Source organism: Camarhynchus parvulus, chromosome 21 (assembly GCF_901933205.1).
Source record: "Camarhynchus parvulus chromosome 21, STF_HiC, whole genome shotgun sequence".
Lineage (NCBI taxonomy): Eukaryota > Metazoa > Chordata > Aves > Passeriformes > Thraupidae > Camarhynchus > Camarhynchus parvulus.
Window position 1 is genome coordinate 1,640,962 of NC_044591.1, and position 22,806 is coordinate 1,663,767.

The 22,806-nt window shown below is 47.3% G+C and overlaps 1 protein-coding gene across 1 annotated transcript; it reads left to right on the forward strand.

Annotated features, from left to right (window-relative positions):
- Positions 1–2,951: 2,951 nt before the first annotated feature.
- On the forward strand, positions 2,952–22,593 carry MICOS10 (mitochondrial contact site and cristae organizing system subunit 10). Its single transcript, XM_030964001.1, has 4 exons — positions 2,952–3,042; positions 14,859–14,906; positions 15,473–15,582; positions 20,302–22,593. Exons 1-4 carry the CDS (start codon positions 2,976–2,978, stop codon positions 20,308–20,310), a joined length of 234 nt encoding a protein of 77 aa, XP_030819861.1. The 5' UTR covers positions 2,952–2,975; the 3' UTR covers positions 20,311–22,593.
- The last annotated feature ends 213 nt before the right edge of the window (positions 22,594–22,806 follow it).

Sequence of the window (22,806 nt, forward strand, 5' to 3'; positions counted from 1 at the left end):
TGAGCAGTTCTTAATTCCACACACAACTCAGGCAGGTATTGTTAACAAAACTGGGGATACAAGGGCTGAACCTGCTTCAACTAAAGGTGGCTTCCACCAGAGAAATACAGAGCTAATTTTGAAGCTTTCTGGCTTCATTTCCTCCATTTATTCATACACTTATTTACTGGAAAGAAAGGAGAGGAGAGCACAAGGGAGGGAAGGAATCATGGGACAGCACATGCTGGGCTGTAAAATGCAAGGAAGGTTTTTCAAAACCGCATGTTCCAAACATCACCTTGGAGTCCCACAATAATAAATACTTGATATTACACTGCAAGGGCCCAACTGCCAAGTAACTATAGCAATGAAAAGAAAAGCCTGGCTTTGGACACATTCCCTCCTGCTTTAATTTTTCCCTGGGGTGGGGAAGGGGTGCACAGAATGTGCTCTAGATCCTTAATGGATAACGTTTTCCAGAGCCCCCTCTGATCACTCAGTGACTCTGGCATTTAAAAGCAGCAAAGTGATTTCTCCAAAGGAAGCTGAACATTCAAAACAATTACCCTGAACTATTCCATCCCCTTGGAAAGGGTTTAATGCACCAGGTCCTGAGGTGAGGCTGTCAGGATCCACTGAGACACAGCAACACAAGCCTTTATGAAGTGCCTCACAATGCAGCTGCTCACCACTGCTTCCTTCATCCCAAAAATCTGTGTTTTCCAGGGAGCCCAGCAGCCTGAAAATGAGTAAGTGTGAAGTGAGACTACACTGGCCTGCACTGAGCATTTGTTTTTGCCAACTGAAGACCACATTTCTGTGTTGGTTTTTAAACACTGCCTTCTGGAATTTAATTTTCAGGATGAAAATTAAATAATTATTCTGGAGGCTTCAAGTTATCTTTCCCCTCATGATATTTTCCAGAGCTGTTTGGAAACGGGAGGGTGGAGCTGGCACCGCTGGGGCAGTGGTTTCAGAAAGCACTTCTGGAGCTATTTGGGGAAAAAACTGCTGGATCATGTTGGTATTTGTATAAGTAACATGATGCATGGTTCTATTTTGGATACCAACTATGCAGCAATGCAGATTGATTTGAGCAAATTGCAGGGGGAGAAGAGGAAAGGAAGATTCCCTTGCAGAACAAGGGCTGCCTTCTCCAGGGAAACCTCCTGAACCTCCAGGGGCTCACTTTAAACAGTGCCTTTTAAGATAAGTTTTTAAAAGCCATTTAGATTTTCTAAGGAAGATAAAATAGTGGTTAATTGTGATTGTTCTGTGATATGTGAAGGAATTGAACCAAACCAATGAAAAGTAAAACCTTTCCATCCTGACTCTAGATCAAAACCAGTTGTACTTTTAAGATAAATTAAAGACCTATACCAACAATAACTTAATGAAATTTTTGCCAACTTCATGAATTTTTCTCTTCTGTTTGTGGCTTTAGTCTGTAATTGACTTGCAAAAGAACTTCCAGTTGTATGAAGCAGCAGAGCCTCCTCCACCTCCATAAAGAAAATTGAACTCAAAACAAGTAATCACAGCTAAAAATTGCCTCCCAGTGTGAATGGGGACATCAGCACTTGACAAACACCCTGGGTTTTTTTCACAAGGCTTCTAGAGGATGCCTTCCAGGCAGCCTACACACCATTTGCAACACAAGAATTCATTCTAGGAGGTTTGGAGACATCCAGAGTTGTTGCTGGCCCCACGGAGCTGTAGCAGGATGGGCTGAAGCCTCAGAGGTCAGAGGGAACACTTCCCACAACCTCCTCCCCCAAAATTAGGAAATATATAGGTACAGATTAGGAAATATATAGGTATTTATACCTATGGAGTGAAATTAAAAAATATAAAAATATACCTAAGGGTGAAATTCTTCCCTGTGAGGGTGGGCAGGCCCTGGCACAGGGTGCCCAGAGCAGCTGTGGCTGCCCCTGGATCCCTGGCAGTGCCCAAGGCCAGGCTGGGTGAGCTTTGGAACAACCTGGGACAGTGGAAGGTGTCCGTGCCATGGCAGGGGGTGGGACTGGATGAACTTTAATATTCCTCCCAACCCAAACCATTCTGCAATTCTGTGATTCTCATGATCAACCTACTGTGTGGAGTAACTTCTTGAATGGGACTGAATGATCTTGCTGAAATTATTTGGCTCCTTTTCTCAAATAAACAAGAATGTGGGGGGCCCAGATTGCTCTTCCTGGGATATTGATAGGGATTGACACCAGCTGTCACACACCTGTATCTCATTTCAGGCCCTGAAGAGGAGCCGAGGCCAGAGAGTAAAAATCCCAGAATTATTAGGGCTGGAGGGGATTTCTGGAGATCACTCGTTTCCACCTCCCTGCCAAGGCAGGCACACCTGGGGCAGGTGACACAGGAATGCGTCCAGGTGGGTTTGGAATGTCTCCAGCGAGGGAGACTCCCCGCCCGCCCTGAGCCCCGGTCCAGAGCTCTGCCACCCTCCCGGAGCGTTCTTCTCCTGCTGAGGTGACGCAGTAGCTGTGCAGGACGTAGGACAGGGAAAACTTACAGGGAGTGTGTGTCCAGTGCTGTACCCACCGCTGCAGTGAGAAACTCGGCCCTGCAGCACAGCCCGGCTCTTACCATGGATGAGGCGAGAGCCCTGCGGGCAGGGGGGCGGCGGGCGCGGGCCCAACACGGGCGCCTGCGAGGAGGGAGGGATGCTGCCATAGCCCGAAGGAGACGAGGACTAACAAGGACACAGCGGGAGCTCTAGAAGGAGAGATGGAGTCCGGGACGGGCTGGGGACGTGGTGAGCCCGGTCTTACGGGGGGAAATGGCGTTTGGGCCGGATCTTAGGGGGAAAAAGGGGATTTTGGGCCGAGCCCAAGGTCGGGCGCGGCGGCCATGACACCCTCCAGTTGGTTACCATGGCAGCGGCAGCGAAATCTCGCGAGTTCTGCCGGTGCGGGCGATAGGTGGAGCACCAGGTCTCGCGAGAGTTGCGCGGGGGAGGAGGTGAGGGGACGGGTAAGATGGCGTCGGAGGGCGACCTGGGCAGGAAGTGGGACCGATGTGTGGCAGACTCCGCCGTCAAGCTGGGTAAGGGCGGCACGGACACGGCGGAGCGGGAGGGCCCGGGGAAGAGCGGTGGAGGTCCCCTCGGGCTCCCCAAACCTTGGAGAGTGGCCCCCGGCGTGTCCCCGCGGCGCGGGGCCCAGTGTCCCCCGCCGCCCCAGGTTCGCTTTAGGGCGGTTGTGAGCCCGCGAGGGGCTCGGGGTGTCCGGAGAATCCGCCCTCATGGCTGCCCCCGGCGTCGGGTGGAGCCGGCGGCCCCGGGCCTGGCAAGGTGACCTTGGCCGCGGGCTCGGACCCCTGGCGGGCCCGCTCCCCGCTCTGCGCCCCGGCCCGGCCCCGGCTTACCGCGCTCCGGGCGTCTTTGACCTCTGGCTACTCCCTGTGCTGAAGGTAAGAGGTGTCCGCGGGAGATCTGGGATCCGCAGGAAATCTGGGCGGAATGAATGAGCGGCGGGCAGGCACCACCGGCTCCTGGCGTGCCCGACCTCGGCCGCCTGCGGCTTTGCGGCGCCGGTGGGTTTGGAATCGGTGTGTGCAGAGCCGCTCACCCCGCTCCGTGTGCGAGGGGCTGCGTTTATTAAAGGCAGTAGGCAGCGTGACACGCTGAGGGCTTTGGCACGTGTCACTTGTACAGCGTGTGGAGTGTGACATTGAGAAGCGCCGTCCCTGTCCCAGCCCTGTAGCTCTGCCTTTTCGTCAAGCAGGGGAACAGTGCTGGTGGTTTTTTCCCGTATTTATTTGTCCTTAAAGTGAGAGTTATGCACGTGCCTCAGTTTTGTGCAGCAGAGCATTGCCGAGGTTTCCCTGAGCGCTGTGAGGTGTAGGGGTGGCGGTGGCTCTGGTGGCAGCACCATGCTCACCCTGTGACCGGCTGCAAAGTGACACCACGCAGAGCTTGTGGCTTCACAAAATGTGTTTACAAAGCCAAATCTTCAAATGCAGTGTGTACAGCAAGAAATGCAGTGTCTGACACAATGTGTCGTTCCATGTTGGTGCAGATGTCTCTTTTAGAACCATAAATAATATCTGGGAAATGTGAATGTTTATTTCTTGAGGCTGCAGGGGCCTTGTGCTTGAAAGCTGATGAGGAACTCGGGGGTTTTAGTTGCCTAATACTTTTCCATTAGAAAAGATGTTTAATAATTTTAAGTAAACTGAAACTTCCATTGTTTATAGCAGACCTTTGAAAAGTGTCAAGTGCTCCAGAGCAGTGTTTTTCCTTATGAAATTCTACTCAGGTTTGTCTGACAAACATATCTGGACATGTTTATGTTTCCATAGCATTGGTTGCTTTATCATAAAATATTAAGTATGCCAAATTATAAACAAGAACTTGTTCCATGCTGCAGCTGTACATGTCAGAATCCTGTACATCCTCTGCCCTGGAGGCTGAAGGAAGTGGATACGGGGTTGATTTCACAGAATCCCAGAGTGGTTTGTGCTGGAAGGGCCCTTACAACTCATCTTGTCCCACCCCTGCCATGGCAGGGACACCTTCCACTGTCCCAGGGTGCTCCCAGCCCCTTCCAGCCTGGCCTTGGGCACTGCCAGGGATCCAGGTGCAGCCACAGCTGCCCTGGGGAATCCTCACAGGGCCTTACCACCCTCACAGGGAAGAATTTTTTCACATTATCCAACCATATCCTGCCTCTGTCATTGGGAAGCCATTTCCCCTTGTCCTGTCTCTCCAGGCCCTTGCAAACAGTTTCTTTCCCTCTTTCCTGTCAGCTCCCTTCAGGTACTGGAAGGCTGCAATGAGGTCACCCCAAAACCTTCTTTTTTTCCAGGCTGAACAATCTCAATTCTCTCAGCCTTTCCTCCCAGCAGAGCTGCTCCATCCCTCTGATCTTCCTGGTGCCTCCTCTGGGCTCTCCAGCAGCTCCAGGTCCTTCCAGGGCTGGGGTCTCACCTGAGTGGGGCAGAGGGGCAGAACCCCCCCTTTCCTGCTGCCCACACTGGGGGATCAGCCCAGGGCACGGGGAGTTTCTGCCTGGGTCGTGTCCAGCTCCTTCTCTCTAGGGCTGCTCCTCATCTCTCCATCCCTCAGCCTGGATTGATCCTGGGGGCTGTCCTGACCCATGTGCAGCACCTGCTCTTGTTAAACCTCATGGGATTCCCATGGGCCCCTCCTGGAGCTTGCCCAGTCCCTCTGCACAGCCCTGTCCTCCAGGTGTGTGCAGCCCTCAGCCTGTCACCTCCTGTCCCCCGCCCTCAGCCTGTCACCTCCTGTCCCCTGCACTCCTGGCTCTGCTGTGGCATTTAGTTTCAATTTGGTGTTTTCTTCCAGCCTGAAGGGGCAACAGAAGAATGAGAACCTGCTTTGCCTTGTGCACAGGGGCTCTGCTCTGAGGATTCCCAGTGTTGGCATCACGAGGATGCTGAGGAGAGATCTCAGGCAAATTCCTGTTTTCCATCAGGCTGCCCAAAAGGGTCACCTGTGCTGCATCTCTTTATCTTCTCACCAAACCCAGTGGGGTGGGCTCAGACACGTGGTTCTGTTCCTGTGTGAGGGCACTTTTCTGGTTTGTGTGCTTTTACAGATGATCAGTAGCTGAAGCATTTGTGCTGGCAACCTCCTGCATGAATTGTGTGCTGACAACACACATTTTTCTGTGGTATCCCACTGGGAATGATTGTTTTCTCTGTAGGGACATTAAAACTGTGAGTGGTTGGGTTGATTGGTTTTGTGATATTACTGCAAACTTTGCTGGAGTTTCCAATATAAATTATCAAGGGTGGTTGTTGTACTGGAAAGAAAGAAGGAAAGAAAATAATTTTTTTTACTTGAGGATTTAGTTGTTACATGGGATACAGGGCTTGGTAAACTTTGTCAGACTTTTCCCTTTGGTGGCCACAATTTCCTTCCCCAAACACTCCTTTACATCCTTCCCAAGTGCTACAGCCAGGGAGATCTTCCCAGCCAATGGCTGGGGAAAAACAAACATTGTGATTAGCCCAGTGTTTTCCCATTCCAGACTCTCTAAATAAAGGAAAGCACTGAATTTCTGGAGCTGTGCATGCACAACATTTCCCAGTGTCTGTGAGAGCTGGGGGCAGATAACTCCTGTGGATTGGTTTGAGGGCTGGTGGGACATGGGAAACAGAAAAGGGTGAGAAGGGGAGGTAGAGCTCCCAGGCTGGCTTTATTAGCAAAAATGTGGTTTAAATTCCAGCTGGGGCTGTGCTGCCTGTCCTTAGCCCATCAGGATTCCCTGTGTAAGTCAGGGTTTGTCCTTAGCTCTGTTTGTAGTTGTGCAATACTGTTTTAGTTGGAGACCAGGCTCCTGAAAAAAACTTGATCTCCTGCCACTAAAGCTTCCAAAATAAATATTTATCTTGTGTTGCATCTTTTGAAATGCTGTATTATGCTTTGGAGTTCTTGGTCACTACCTGTGTGGATCTTGTAATTTAGTATTAACTTTTTCCTGTTGGTTCCAAACAGAGGATGTTGTCAGGCGTTGTTAGGACAGGATTTCATTTCAAAGAGTAGGTAAACCTTTTTATGCCTGCTCAGAACATTGAGCCATTGTTACATGGAGCTTGTGGTCACCTCATTTTTATTGGCATGATATTTATGTGTTTTGCTAACGATGAGGCTGTATCCAGGTGGTTTTGTTCCTCTTCCATTCCAGAGGTAGTTGTGAGCTCAGTGTTTGTGTGCAGAGGACTGGCTTGTGCTTTCTTAGCTGACCCGGGGGTTTTCTGGCACAATCCAGGTCCTGCTGGCTCTGCCTTTGCACCATCCTCAGGGCTTTTCACCCAGGCAGTCATTTAAATAATTTAACTTTCTGTTCCTTTTTTTCATTCTGATTTTGATGCAGAAAAGCTACTTGTTACTTTCTTGCAGAAAACCTGTTTGTTTGGCAGGTGGGAACAGAGACTTGAACTGGCCTGGCTTTCTTCTCCTTCCCAGCTTGCTAAGCTTCCTCAGTTCCTGTGTCCTCTCCAGCCTTCAGAGCCATTTCTTCCTTTTCATCTGCAGGGCTCTGCAGAGGAGGGCAGATGAAGTAAACACTGCTGTGGTCTTCCTCCACCCTGCAGGCTCCAAACCCTGTTCAAAGGGTTGGTTTGTTTGTTTAACTGATTGATAGTTCATGGCTGTTTATTTGGAAGGACAATTACTCACAGAAGATTGACAGAGGTGTTTTTTGTTGTTGAAAGGCTGTAATTTTGGACAAATTAAATATGTGCTGTTTCCAGGGGACAGAGAAGCAATAAGGAGCAGGGTGGAAGAGAGGGAGGTTTATGTGCCCTCATGCCTTGGTTTGTTTTGAAGCTGTTGTTGTTTTAAATGAGTTGAAGGCTGCAATTTTCCTGATACTGGAAGGTAATCCTAGGGAAGCTGTTTGCTTCTTGGCTTGTGTGTGTGTGAAGTTGCTGTGTTGAAGTTAATTTTTTTTTCAGGAGAGAAATGTTTTGATGTATGTCTGTGATTGACCAAAATTCAGCCTGGAAGCTTGTAAATAACCCATTGTAGTGATTTCATTTTCCTCTAATCCTCTGTTTTGACATCTGAAAATAAAATGCTTCTAATTTCCATTTAATAGGGATTTTTTTTAAAAGAAAAGGGCACTTTGAATTCTGCAACTGTTAACATGATTTTTTCTGCCTTTCATCATCTATTCTGCTTGAATAGCTGTTCTGTTAATGGCAAGGATGAAATTGTATTGTTTGTGTCATTCCACAGATTGGATATTTCAGGAAGAATCATTGTATGGATTGTAATGTCAGTATTTTTAAATAATCCTTCACATGGTTATGAGTAGGATAAAGTCAGTCTATATAGTGATAAAACTTGATTACACTTTCTGAAAACTGGATTAGACTTTGTCTAAATATACAAAAATCCTGAAATTCCTGTTTTGAAGTGTTTTTTTGCTTGGCAGTTGTATCATGCCATCCAGTCTTTGCTACCAGGCCAGAAGGCTTGTTCCAAACTCCTTTGGGGTTTTGTTTTTAGTGCTGGAGAACATGGATATTATGTGAGCACGCAGCTGCATTGTTGTGTGAGCTTTGTTGGAACCTCAAGTTATTTTTCCTGGTTGTACAGAAGATCCAGCTCTACTAGTTGTGTCTTGCAGCAGACCAAGTAGTGTAAATATGAACTGCTCATGGCTCAGGCTGTGCAGGGAGGCAGTACAGACAATAAAAAATGTTTTCCTTGGAAGAGGTGGGCAGTGCTGTTCTGAGAATAGGCTTTTAGTCCAAAATCTAACAGCAGTTTTTAGTAATGATGTTAGCAGAGCTCTGAATACAATGTCCATTTACAAATTAAGGGGTGTTATCTTCTGTTGGCAGAAAAAGACAGGAAACTCTTCAGGAACCCAGGTCTGCCCTAAGTGCATTGTGCCCTGCTGTTCCCTTGGCTGGCTCTGGGTGAGTCAGGCAGCTGTGCCCTGCTGGGCTGTGCCCCACCAGCTGTGCCAGCCTGCTCTTGGTGGTCCTTGGAGCTACCAAGAGAACCTGAGAGCAGAGCTGTGACAATCCATCTGCAGCCTCTGCAAAGCCCAGACCTCCTGAGCCTGCTCCATGGGAAACGAGCCCAAAACACCCCAACTTCCTGAACCTCAGCATTGGTGCATTGGTGAGGTGCCAGCTCTGCCTTTCTTGGAGGTGGCATGCAGTGGCAGTGCCCAGGGGAGAGGGACTGCAGCCAAGTGATATCCTGAAGTTTGCTCCTTGAGAACTCACAGCACTAGGTGGGAACAAGACTTCTGGTGTTTTTTTATATCAGAAACAGTTTTTTGAGAAAATCCTTTCAGGACTTCTGGCACATCCTTGGTGATAATAAATGAACAGAGAGAGGTTTGAGAAGGATCAGGCTCCTTTTCTGTTCACTCCTGCCAGTGAGACACCCCTGAAACTCTTCTTGCTCTCAGTTGCCTCTGCTTCTGAGCTGGGCCAGCAGACGTCAGTACTGGCCAGCCTGTGCTGGGTGGGTGTGAAGCAGCAGCATTGCCAACCCTCACAGCTGGGCTGCAAAAGCCCTGAGAGTGGTGTTTACTCCTGCTAAATCTTTCTTTTCAGCAATGTTACTGTTTTTATTAGCAGAACATGTAATTGCAGTAAGATAAGGTAAAGTTTCCTGTCAGAGGAGTGTTTTCTGTGTTATGAGAAAATTGCTGATTTCTTATCCAGGAGCTTCTAAAGCAACCACAGCCCTGATTTGTGTAAAAGCTTGGTGCATCACTGATCACAGAATCCCAGAATGGTTTGGGGTAGGAGGCATCTAAAGCTCACCCAGTCCAACCTGGCCCTGGACACTTCCAGGCACAGGGCAGTCCCAGCTTCTCTGGGAAATCTGTGCCAGGGCCTCCCCACCTTCACAGGGAAGTTGCACCGTGTGAGAGCAGCTTCCACTGCTGTCCCCTTCCCCTTTTAAAGGAGGGAGAAAACGTTCATGCCCTCAGGTCTCACAGTTCATTCACCAGTCTGTGGTGTGAGGTTGGAGTTTCTGGTGCAGGGTCACTGTGCTGTGGGGTTGGAGTTTCTGGTGCAGGGTCACTGTGCTGTGGGGTTGGAGTTTCTGGTGCAGGGTCACTGTGCTGTGGGGTTGGAGTTTCTGGTGCAGGGTCACTGTGGTGTGAGGTTGGAGTTTCTGGTGCAGGGTCACTGTGCTGTGGGGTTGGAGTTTCTGGTGTCACTGTGGTGTGGGGTTGGAGTTTCTGGTGTCACTGTGGTGTGGGGTTGGAGTTTCTGGTGTCACTGTGGTGTGGGGTTGGAGTTTCTGGTGTCGGGTCACTGTGGTGTGGGGTTGGAGTTTCTGGTGTCGGGTCACTGTGGTGTGAGGCTGGAGTTTCTGGTGTCACTGTGGTGTGAGGCTGGAGTTTCTGGTGTCACTGTGGTGTGAGGCTGGAGTTTCTGGTGCAGGGTCACTGTGGTGTGAAGCTGGAGTTTCTGGTGTCACTGTGGTGTGAGGTTGGAGTTTCTGGTGCAGGGTCACTGTGGTGTGAGGTTGGAGTTTCTGGTGTCAGTGGTTCCTTGGGACATCACAGATGTCCCTTGGTGCTGCTGCCTGTGCCTCTGCAGCAGTGCTGGTGTTTACCCAGGGTTTGCCTTTGAGCAGCACTTGACCTGACCCTGAGTGCTTCAGGGTGAAAGCAACCCCTGAAAGCATGTTGGGATTTTTGATTATAATGATATTTGGATATTAATATTTTGTTATTCCAATTTTTCTCTGTTACTACAGTCAGATGCCAGTATAAAACAAAACTCTCTTTTTTTCTGCTTCTTCCTTGAGTACTTGGTATATAATTTCACTGTTTTCTTCTAGCGTCCATGCTCATTTTTCTGTCTGCTCTGCAAACAATCCACACCACAGGGGAGATGGGAATGAAAGCTTCAAAGTTGGTGTTTGAAGAAAATCTGATTCCTGCCACTAAGACCTTGCAAAGGGTCTGCTTAAAATTAATTCTCTCTGTAAATAAGTGATTTCATGGTCTCGGATTTCTAACTGGTGCTAAGTGCTGCCCTGTGAAGGCCCTGGTGTATAAAGGCAACTTCCCTCTGCGTTTTTACAAAGCAATTCTTTATGTATCTTGTCAGAGAAAGATTGGAGGCTGAAGCTCTCAGTTTTGTATTAGTGTGTGTGGAATGGCAAAGGAAAAGAACAGTTTTCATTTTGGGATTAAGTAATTGAAAACCTTCCAGCTGCTATAGTAACAGCAGCACATCTGCCAGATGTCAATGAGCATATTTTAATCCTTCTATTTTAAGTTTCAGGCTATTGAAGCAAAGTACATCTAGGTGTGGCTGTGTTAGTAGCTGCCTCAGCCTGCAGCTACTTGGGTAGCCTAGGGAAGAACCGTGTAGTATCACTGTTGGAGTGACTGCTGATTAAATTTATAGAAGAAGCTTTTCCCAGATGTTCTTACGGGGCAGGAGCCCATCCTGAAGATTTGTGTTTCTCTCTGAGACACTTTTATGATGTCCTGTTGGGTATACAGCGTGTGCTCTCCTGCGTGTTAGATTGATTGGAGGTACTGGGAGGTTTTTCTTGGAAGGTGCAGGAGCCAAAAAAGGAGAAAGAAAAAGTTTGGTGCCTGGGCTTGCTGCCTAATGCCAATTCCGTGTGGCTGTGCTGCACAGGGGGGAGCAGGGCTGAGGTGTCCACACAAGTGTCCTGTCCCCTGTTGACACTGTAAATGAGTTTAGGCTGGAGTGATGAATGTGGGGTGGAAGAGGCTGTTTTTCTAGTTAAACATTTTAAACTGTCAGAGAAGGTGAAAAATGGGTTGTACTCTTTCCTGTGGCCTTTTCCTCCAAAGAGTCTGTCAGGCAAGAAAGGGAGGGAAAATGTGCCTGGCATGGATCAAGCCCTTTGCTTTTCCGTGTTCGTTTGTTTTTATTGTAAGATAAACCTTTCATGTTTTATTGTTATGAAGTTAAAGCCTGGCCTAGAGGTGCTGATCTTTAGGAGGAACAGCTGGAACGTCCCCTGCTCAGGTGGGAGGCTCTTTGAAGCGACATGTTGCCTCTTTAAGAGGAAATGGAGCATGTGAGAACTTAAACCTGTAAAACTCATCATCAGCTCTGCCATTGTTTATCTCTGGTGTAACTTTATATAGAATTAAAGTGAAATGCATTACTTTGCTCCCGAGGCAAGATGGTTTTGCTCCCCCTTGGTCTTGGAGACACAGGAAATGACCACATAACCACAAATACTTTCTAGTGGAATGAAGATGAGTGACAAACTTCCCGCAGAAAGAGGTTCTTAGCCAGACAGGCTAAGGAATTAAATGTAGCTGAAGGCTCTGGTTTTAAGTTAAAACCAACTCCTAACTGTTCAACCCAAGTAGAAAAGAGCAGATGCTGTACATGCAGTGCCTGGTGTGAGGGGCAGAGCTGGTGTTCCTGGTGGATGGGGCGTTGTGATCACAGTGGCTTTGGGCACAGGCTGTGCCTCAGTCAGGAGAGGGGTGACCCAGGCTGCCTGTGAGATTAGGAAAGCTCAGGTGCTTTTTTGGCTTTGTTTCTCAAGCTGCCTTCTTGCACAGAAGGCCAGAACCCATTAGCTGTCAGATCTTCTCCTTCACTTCTCTGTAGCATTTTCATTACTTAAGCAAGGTCTTAGCTACCCTCCCATCATTTTTTGGTACTCATTGTTGCTGTAGACTCCTTACAGCTGGAATAAAGTGCAGTGATAGCCTCTAAAATTGCACAAAAATGCATTTGCATGAAGAAGAACAATCCCTTCAAATGAGCTGCTTCAGAAAAAGCTTCCTTAAGGCAGAATGGTTTTTCCTAAGCCAGTCATGCTGGACCACATCTGTTTAACAGTGGTGTTGGTGTGGGGGAAGGCCTAGTTTGTGTTTTAGACTTAGTCTGAATTGCAGTTGACATAAATAATAAATTCTTCACCTTTTAAGTGTATCCTGTAGCTTCCCCCATGGCCAACAGGAAGCAGCATTGATGGCATGTGAGTGCAGCCCTTACAGAGGGGCTGTAATGTCAGAGAACATCTGAAGGAGGTGAAGAGAATACGAGATAATGATAATTTCTGGAAGTAAATGGAAAGAAATTGTATTAATTATAGCTGCTTCCTTAGTGCAGGGTTGTGTTAAGACAAGACAGGAAGCAGTTCAGCACCAGGCTGGTGAGAAGAATGTGGGTTTGACTGGTAACATGGAAAATGTGGTGACATTAGAAACTGCCCAGGCCATGCATGGAGATGATGCAGGATTTGTCATCCTGTAAATCATTTCTCATTGATTAGCTAAGCTGTTTGGATTGGCAGAGGGGATCTTGCCAGGGACAGGAAGTGTAGGACAAGGATTGCTCCCTCACGGCAGGGCTGCTGAGCTGGGCACTTCCAACAGTCCTGGTGCTGTGTGAGCAGAGAAATCCCCCCAGCAAATCCTCATCAGCTCTGAGCAGCCCAAAGCAAAGCAGCTCAGGACGGGCTGGCAGAGGATCCAGGCCAGGGCACCAAACAGGATGGATCCTGGAGGACAGTAATTCTCCTTGGTGGCATAAACACTGGGAGAGCCCGCACCAGCTGGACTGCAGCACAGGGAGGGCAGGAGGGCTCTGCTGGGAGGGGGTTAGAGGGGTGAGCTGTGCCTGGTGTCTCCTCCAGGGTGAACATTGCTCAGTGCACGGCTCTGAACGAGCTGCTCCAAGGAGCCTCTTACTGTGTGAAAGGCACAAACCCCCGAGGCTCTGAGCAGACACCTGAGCATCCCAGACTTTCCCTTAGCTGTGCAAATGATTAGGGTGAAAAGCTGACCTTCAGTGCAGCGCTGGGCTCTGAGATGTCTGGGGGAGTTATGTCAGGATTGCCTGGCGGGCGGTCAAAGCTCTTCCTGCATGTTTTGTAAGCCTACTCCGAAGTTGTAATGGCCTGGTAAAGCAGTTACCTCTGGCACAACTGAGAATCTGTAGTAAAATGAAAAGGGTTTTCAAACCTTTTTCCAGCTCTCAGTAAATACAGAGAGTAAAGTGCTAACAGAGAGTGAACGTGGGGTGCTTTGCTCAGATCATGTTTGCTTACCTCTGTCCTAATATTCAGGGGCTTATCATCAACAAAAAATGTGGGATACTTAGTTAATGTACAAGGTGGTGCATCCTAATGTACTGAGGATGTCAGGTATTCTTTCAGTAGTCTGTTCTTCAATAGAAACTATCAATGTACTTTTTACAAGGAAAACATTTTGAAGAGCACAAGAAAACAAAAAAAAAAGAAACACCATCCTATAGGCCACGAGAGTACAGGATTCCTTGGGATTGTTCTGTACTCAGCCCACTTACTAATGCATTCAACAGGAACATGTGCTTTTAGGGATATAAAAAAGAATGTATTTTAATTAGCAAACTCATAATATTTCGTGTCTTGTATTGAAAGGAGAGAGTTGAAACCTATAACAGGATGTGTTTGCTGCAAAATAAACCTGAAGCTTTTGGTTTGTTTTTTTTAATGAGGATGTGCATGACTGATTTCTTTTCTTTTTTCAAACTTTTGTACTTCTGTGCCTTATCTAAAATTCTTCTCTTCAGTGGCCATAATTAAAGGTAGAATTTGCCCAGCCAGCTGCAAGTTTTCACTATGATATTTATTGGGTCCTGAGAGGAGTTTTGCAGACTTGCCTGACATCTTACACAAAATCATAAGCTCACCTTCCAAGGAAAGTGAAAGATTATTTTTAAATATGCCAAGTTTTTTTAGTGGTGCTGAATAATTTTGTTTCAACTGCTGCAGTTATTTCTATGCATAATATAAGAATGTGAAAAGTCATTCATTCCTAATGTGTTTAAATATGCTCCATAATGAATGTTGGGGATGTGAAAGATAAGCAGCCTGGAGCTTTCTTTGTAAGGTATAGGGTAACACAAAGCTTCAAAGTTCTGCTGCCCTCGGGACACACATTGAAGCACTTAAAGAGTGAGATAAACGAAATACAATGAGATATTCATCTGCAGAATCTGAAGCTCAAGGACACAATAAGTTTTCATTTAAAGTGTTTCTCATTTGCTGACAATGAGCCAAATAAATTTTAATTCCACATTGTAGATGGTGACAGAAATTCAGGAACTTTCTCTAGGAGGAGAGTCTGTTTTTTTCCCCAGATATTTCTGATTATGTACTTATTACATATGTTGGGATTCTAATGTGAATTAGCTGCTCACAGTTACTTAAGAAAACAAGAATTGGTTTTTTTCAGATTTGTTATGTAAGAACTCTCTGGTTGGGTGTGCTGAAATAACATGTAGCTGGATAGTCATAGTCTGATGTTCACAGTCTGATATTCCTGAGTTGGAATAAAGACTTACTGTAAAGACCTAAATAATTTTCCATTACTTTGCTTTATCTTTGTCCTCACCCAGTGCATTTCTTCTTACAGGTGCTGGATTTGGCCTAGGAATTGTTTTCTCAGTCATCTTCTTCAAGAGTAAGTACCCTGCATTAATCTTGGCTGCCTGCCTTCCCACTGTCCATCTGTTATAGGTACAGCTAGAAGCCTTTGGTTAATCAGCTTGTTAGATCAATTCTTCCATTGTTTGGCCTGTCTTTTGCATTGAAATGGAGTTCCCAAAACTTCTAGCTGTTGTGTAACAAGGTTGTTATCCATGGCACCTCCCTGAGCTCCTCCTGTGCTCAGCTCAGATCCTGGAACGGCAGGAGAGCCTGAGCCAAATCACTGGAGCTGTGCCTAGATATCAGTTTATGCCAGCCTCACCAGGGCTTTAAAACTGATCTTAGTTCTTCAGCTGGGCTTTGAAACAGAATCAGTTTCAGTAATACCTTGAATTCAGACATTGCTCTCTGTTAAGTTCTAAACATGTGTTACTGTTCCTCCTCTTCTTCTGTAGTGGGCTGGTTTGGAGGATTTTAGAACTTGAAAATACCTAGAATGCATCTTCTAGTAATTTGTTTTTTCTTGGTGCTTGTAGAACAATATATAACAAACAGCTTTCCTTGACTTCACATTTTCCTCTGTGCTTGCCTCTTCCACAGGAAAGACATGGCCTATTGCATTTGGGTCAGGGATGGGGTTAGGAATGGCTTATTCCAATTGTCAACACGACTTCCAGTCTCCATATCTTCTCCATGGTAAATTTGTAAAAGTAAGTATCAACATGTCTGGTTTGGCACTGGCCCAATGCCAGTACCCAGGAGAGCCTGGATTAACCTCCCCTGTCACAGCTGGGCAGAGGAGAGACAAAAAAATTAACAAAAGGTTCATGAGTTGAGAGAAGGACCGGGAGAAAAACGCTTCAAGGGCAAAACAAGTCCAACTTAAAGTTGCAAAGTGAATTTATTACTAACAAAATTAGAGGAGGATAACAAGAAGTAAAATAAGGCCTTGAAGCGCCTTTTCCCCCCAGCCCCCCCTCCTTCCCACCAACAAGGGAACAGAAGGGTGGGGATCTTGCTCAGTTGATCACCCGAGCTTTTCTTCCCTTGCTCTGGGAGAGGCATCCTTGCCTGTGAGACCCTGGGGTCCCTCTCACAGGAGACACTTCTCCATGAACCTCTCCAGCATGGGTCCACTCTCATGAGCAGCAGTCCTGCCACAACTGCTGCACTGTGAGTCCCTCCCATGGGCAAACAGTGCTCCCAACACTGCTGCACTGTGAGTCCCTCCCGTGGGCAAACAGTGCTCCCAAAACTGCTGCACTGTGAGTCCCTCCCGTGGGCAAACAGTGCTCCCAAAACTGCTGCACTGTGAGTCTCTCCCATGGGCAAACAGTGCTCCCAAAACTGCTGCAGCGTGGGTCACTCTGCCACAGGGTGTAGTCCTGCAAGGACAGGCTGCTCCAGCCTGGCAGCAGGGCCCTCTCCATGGGGCCTTCCACTGGAACACAGCCTCCTCCAGGCACCCACCCTCTGCAGTGTGGGCACCTCTGCCACGGGCTGGGGAGGGATCTGTGCATCCCCTGGTGTTGCAGTGTGATGGGATCCCCATGGGCTGTGGGTGGATCTCTGCATCCCCTGCGGATCCCTCAGGCTGTGGGTGGATCTCTGCATCCCCCATGGATCCCCAGGGGCTGTGGGTGGATCTCTGCATCCCCTGGGGATCCCCATGGGCTGTGGGTGGATCTCTGCATCCCCTGTGGATCCCTCAGGCTGTGGGTGGATCTCTGCATCCCCTGTGGCTCCCCAGGGGCTGTGGGTGGATCTCTGCATCCCCTGTGGCTCCCCAGGGGCTGTGGGTGGATCTCTGCATCCCCTGTGGATCCCTCAGGCTGTGGGTGGATCTCTGCATCCCCTGTCCCGCGTGTGGGTGGATCTCTGCACCCCCCCAGGGGCTGTGGGTGGATCTCTGCATCCCCTGTGGATCCCCAGGGGCTGTGGGTGGATCTCTGCATCCCCCGTGGATCCCCAGGGGCTGTGGGTGGATCTCTGCATCCCCCGTGGATCCCCAGGGGCTGTGGGGGATCTCTGCATCCCCTGTGGCTCCCCAGGGGCTGGGGGGGATCTCTGCATCCCCCATGGATCCCCAGGGGCTGTGGGGATCTCTGCATCCCCTGTGGCTCCCCAGGGGCTGGGGGGGGATCTCTGCATCCCCCATGGATCCCCAGGGGCTGCAGGGGCACAGCTGCTCCAGCCTGGTCTCACCACGGCTGCAGAGGAATCTTTGCTCCAGCACCTGGAGCACCTCCTCCCCCTCTTTCTCCACTGACCTTGGTGTCTCCGTGTTGTTTCCCTCACATGTTCTCACCTCCTCCTCTTCTCTGGCTAGAAGAAAAGCTGTGCACTTTTGTTCTTAGGTCTGTTACCACAGAGGCATTCCCATCATCTCTCATTGGCCCAGCCCTGGCCAGCAGCCTGTCCCTCTTCAGAGCCATCAGGGACTGGCTCTGCTGGACAGGGTGGAAGCTTCCAGCAGCTTCTCACAGAGGCAACCTCTGTGGCCCCCCTGCTACCAACAAAGAGGCTGTGCAGAACCACCACACAATGCTAGCTGCCATTGGTTGGTAACTGCTTTTTTATAAGTCACATTATCCATTTACATGGCTATTCCTCTGCCTTTCCCAGAGGAGTGCTAGTAGGAAGAAAACTTGTGTTGCCCAAGCTGGAATGTTCCCCTGTTCTTTAATAATCTGGTGTGTTTAACAGTAGATTTACTAGACTGAATACATGGAATTAGTTTAACAGATCCTGCAAGTAGCTTTTCCCACAGCCTGAAAACACAATAAAATACATGTCAGAAAAGCAGAAAAACTAACCTGGTATTAAGGCTCTTCAGACTTTAAAAGAGATGAGCTGGGAAGAAACTGAGAGTCACGTCAGGCACGTCAGGTAGATCTGCCTGTGGAAGCAGATCTTTGATCTTCTGTTGGGTTTTGGGTTTGTTTTTTTTTTTCAATATGAAAATACTGATCACTTGTAAGTTTTGTGGCTTGTTTGTCTGCATAGTAATGTAGTAGTTGTACTCTGTGAGCAGTTTTGAAGAGCATAATTTCAGTGAGTTCAGTACTAACATGAAGTAAAATGTTTTAAAATATTTTACCATGCTGAAGTAAAATTGTTAAGAACTGATTAATTAGCAGGAACCATTTGTGCAGTCACAAACTGGCTGCAGTGCACCAGTCCACAAACTGACTCCACTGGTGTTTTCTTAATTTCTTAATGTGTCAGAGCTGGGGCTGTTCTCGTGGTGATTTATCCCTGTGGCCCTGGAAACAAAAGGAATGTGTGTGTGTGTGTGTGTTTTGGATCCACAGAGCCATGGCCTGGTTAAATGGTTTCAGTGCCACTGGTGGAGGGGCATCACCAGGACATATTTACAGTTACTTTAGCACTCCAGAAAGTACCGAGGTAAAATATTCTGCCAGGAGCTTCTCATGCAGGACCCAGAGTGCAGAAATCCCTCCTGGATGGCTCCTCTGCCTGGTGCAGGATTTCCAGGCATTTCCAGGCTTCTCCTGGTGCTTGCAGAGCTGCAAGTTGAGCCCAGTCCTCCTTGATTTACTTTTTTTGTAGATTAGCTTTTTTACTTTTTTTACAGTCCTCCTTTTTTACTTATTTGCAGATGAGCTTTTGCCAGCCTCCTGCAGCCCCACCAGACATACCTGCTTAAAATATTCTCTCCAGCTGCCTGTTAAAGGGAAATAGTAACAAGATTCTCCAACAAATAAAATCTTTGGAGAGCAATACAGAGAAACTGACTTGGATGCAGCTGATCAGCATTGCCAGCTACTGCCCAGAATCAAAAATCTGTGGCTCTTTTGGTTGGATGTGTTAACATTAAAATGTGTTAGTACTCCACACCATCCTGAGGGTGTTCTTCACCCAGTTTATGTCTCCAAAAAAAGCTGGAGTGACACGTCTGTGGCTTCATGTAAGCAATAAATGCACTGCTCACATGTTCTGAGAGAGCCTTTTTCATTCAAGGATGCTTGTTCCTAGGGATGTTGGGCAGCAGAAAACAGTGTCTGGTCACCCTAGGAAGGGATTTTCTTTGGATTAAGGACTAATCTGGAGCAGGGTGGTCCTGGGAAGCATGAGCTAACTGGAAGGACATGCATGGCACAAGACAAATAGTTTCCAGTGCACTGTCTCCATGACTTCCTCTGGCACAGAGGCTGAGAGAGGGAAAACATGGATGAAGCCATCCAATGGTTAATGTCATTAATTCTCTCCCAAATGTCATGTCATGGGTAATGGCTCCAGGGTTATTACAACAAACAAAATTATTTCATTTCTCTTGGTTAGGAACATGGAAGATATTGTTGCATTATCACTCATCTAGTTTTTTTCCCTAGAAAAAATTGCTATAACTAAACTTTGTAGGATTTCCTTTACAAAATTGAGTTCTGTTGAAATGCTAACTTGTCAAAATGATAGAATCTGCAAGAAAATTGCCTTTATTAGAGAGAAATACAACATGGATTAACTTGGTCAGAATTATTTCTAGTTTTCTGAGCCTGTCAAGTTCACAGGATCACAGGAGAACTCGAGTTGGAAAGGACTTCAGGGAGGAGCTGTGAGATCAGAGCAGGCTACTCAGGCCTTTACCCAGTTGGGATTGTTGATTTTTCAGGATCAAGTTCTTAATTCTGAGTCCTCAGTCAGAATGAGAGAGGACAGAGGACCTTCAAGATACTGAATAATCAGGAGATGTCATAGTGACTTTGCAGCTGTTGTAACTTGGGTCATCACACTGCCCATCCTTTGGGTTAGAAATTCCACCATGAAACCCCAGCCCCAGTGCAGGAGCCATTCATCTAGACTAAAAGAATACTTAAAGTGCAGCAGAGTTCTAATTTGTGGTCAGAATATTCTGAGGCTTTTAAAGTAATTTGATCAAGTGGTTTTCACTGTGACTTCAGCAGGATTTAAAATCAACATGTCACAATTATTTCAAGTCTTAAAATGCTATGGCTGTGAATTACACAGCCTAGATTTCCTTGCAAAATGGAAAATATCCTAGTTTTCAGGTTATTTAACCTGTATTATCACCCAAACCTCACAGTCCTGTGCTTTGGTAGGAATGTGGATTTATATTGATGTGCAAGAACACGAGAAGGCAACTGCAGCCTTTCTTCTTGCTCTTTGTGGCTTTGATTTCAGTCTGATTTCTCTTCAGCCTGTGAAGAGTTAACTTGGCCAATAATGTGGGGTTTTTTGAAGTGCCCAGTTTATCAGAATGGAGGTTATGCATGAAAACAGCTGCTTAATTCCTCCATATAGAACCTCTTGCTTTAGCAAAGGATGAAAACGCTCCCTTACCCTCTGGAAATGTTACAGAGCTCCGTGACTTGCTTTACATCCTGCAGCACCTTCCATGTAAGGAACCCAAATGGCTTTTTAATAATATAAGCCTTCTTGCTTTACAGGAACAGTGACTAATGGCTAAGACTATCCCAGTGGGAAGGAAGGAGAAATCAATGATTATTCCTCAGGAATACTGAAGTGCCCCTGGAATAAGCCAACATTCTTCAGTAACGATCACCAGTAACTCTTTATACTCCAACAAACTGTTTCTGTCTATGAAACAAAGATCTGTTGCTTGTTTTGTATTGTGTCTGAAAAGTGCAAGGAAGAGCTCTTCTGGGAAATAAATAAAAGAAAAATGGCCTTCTCTGGTGTGTTGACTTTGTATGTGAGTGAGAGAGAGGGAGAATGGAAGGAGAGAACTTCATTTGGAGTAGCCAGCAGCTGGGACCACCTGGGCCACTGGGAGAGCTCCTCAGCAAAGCCAGCATCATCTGTTCCTCCCCAGTCCTGAGAGCAACCCCCATCCTCCATCCAGTTCAAAGAAGCATTCCCACCTCATAAATCACCCACTAGACCCCTGCTGCTTGTGTCGGTGTTTGGAGAGGAATATAAATACTCCTATGTCCTGTTTGTACAGTTGCCCTTTAAAATTGGAATTTTGTCCTCTCAGAAGAGGCAGAATCCAAACTGTGACGGATGCAGCAAGGCCCTGCTGTCTCTTGTAGCTGTGGGTCATGGAGTGACCCCTGTTTGAAACTTCCCAGGACAGTGGGTGAGTTAAACACATCCTTGTGCCATCTGGCTCTCAGCTTACCCTTTAGGCTGATTGTTTTTGCACCCCTCTTCTGTGGGAGAGCAGAGAGGTTTCAGTGTCTGGCAATGGGTCACAACCACTTAAAGCTCTTCATTGCCTTGGCAAGACACTGCTCCAAGCACTCCCCTCTTTACATCCACCCCAGTCCTTGAGCTGCCTTTTGGCACTTCTCTGCTGCTCTTCCCCTGGCTCAGGAGCTTGTCTGCACTGCTTTACTCAGCACCATTTTCTAGCTCTGGAGGTGACTCTCAAGGATCTCTTTTCTTTGTCCCACACCTGTGTGCTCTCCATGGAGCACAAGGAGTGAGTGTGTGTCTCCAGAGGGAAGGGGAGTGGCGCAGGTTGGTGCAGAACTTCCCTGCACTGAGAGCCTGTTGTGCTGCATGGTGAGTGCTGAGAGATGGGAAAGTGACAGAGCAACTCCTCCTGCTTTGCACAGCAAATAGGAGAAAGGAAAACAAGTTGTGTGGTAGTTGTTTTTTAAAGCGTGCCAGGAAAGGAAGGGGATGGACTGAGGGGTAAGCTGGAGTTCAGAGGGCTTGAGAAACTCCTCATCTCCCAGGCCTGAGATGTGGGTGCTGCTGCAGCCCTGCATCCCCACCTCTCCTGGGCACTGCTCTGTGGATCCTGCACTCTGAGGAACGTGTTGAGCTGTGCCCAGAGTCAACAGACGCTGAGGAGCTCGCCCCGAGCAAAGGACTTGTGAAATAAAAGAGCTCCAGTGCCAGAGCAGCATTAAGATTGTCAGAGCATGATACCATCCAGGACCATTGCTCCAGCATGTCCTTGTTTTTCCACCTCCTCCCTTGCCGGACTGCATTCATCAGTCAGGTCAAAACAGCTTATTGAAAACAGGATATCTTTCTTTCTTCCCAATTTTGAATCATTTTATCCAGCCCCAATTTTTAATTTGAACTATGTACTTTGGAGCCATAGCTCCTCTGTGGTTTGGAATGGGGTTTTATTGAGTTCTCTGTGTGTGTGCTGCAGCCTGGGAAGCCAGTGGGATCTGCTGCAGAGAGGAGCAGCAGCCTGGGCAAGACCCAGGAGAACCAAAGGCGGTGGCAACACCTCACACAGTGACTGTCAGTGTGCAGAGAGAGCCCCAGCTCCTGCTCTGTCCTTCAGGCTGATGATGAGTTCAATTTTTATTTGGTGTCCCTGGTAACGAGTCATCTGTCCTTACATGCTCTGCACCATTCAAATGTGACTTCCTAGAGTTAATTCTTACTGTGGGCTGCTGTGGCCTGTGAGCAGGTGGTTCTTCTGGCCCTGGAACTCAGAGATACCCATGGTAGATATCAATTCCCAGTGTGTCCTTTACTGCTAGAGTGAGAACAATCAGAACAAAGGTGATCAAGTCAACATGGGTGAGTGTGGAAAAATGCACAATTCTAAAAGTGGAATTTAAATTTGTCATTGCTCTTTAAATAGGATAAAAACTTAACCTTTTGGTTTTCTTCACAGCTGCCTTGCTTCTTGTTGTCTGTGTTGATGTATATATATATATATATATGTATATGCACATATAACTACCACGTGCAGAGTCTGTATTTGTTTTGCTTTATTTAATTAAAGATGTATTATCCCAAACCTATTTTTGAACCTGTCCATGTAAGTTGTGCACAATACCTTCTTGTGAGGACAGGTCTCCTTTTTCCTTCTGTGGGAAGGAGCCTGTACCCTTCCCAGCTGAGGCTGGAGTAGGAATGGTTTCCTGCCTCTTAATTTCTAATTGCATAAATGGAAGGGGGAAAAGTGGAAATTCTAAGTACCAAAAGGCATGTTAAATTTAGTATAATACACTCAT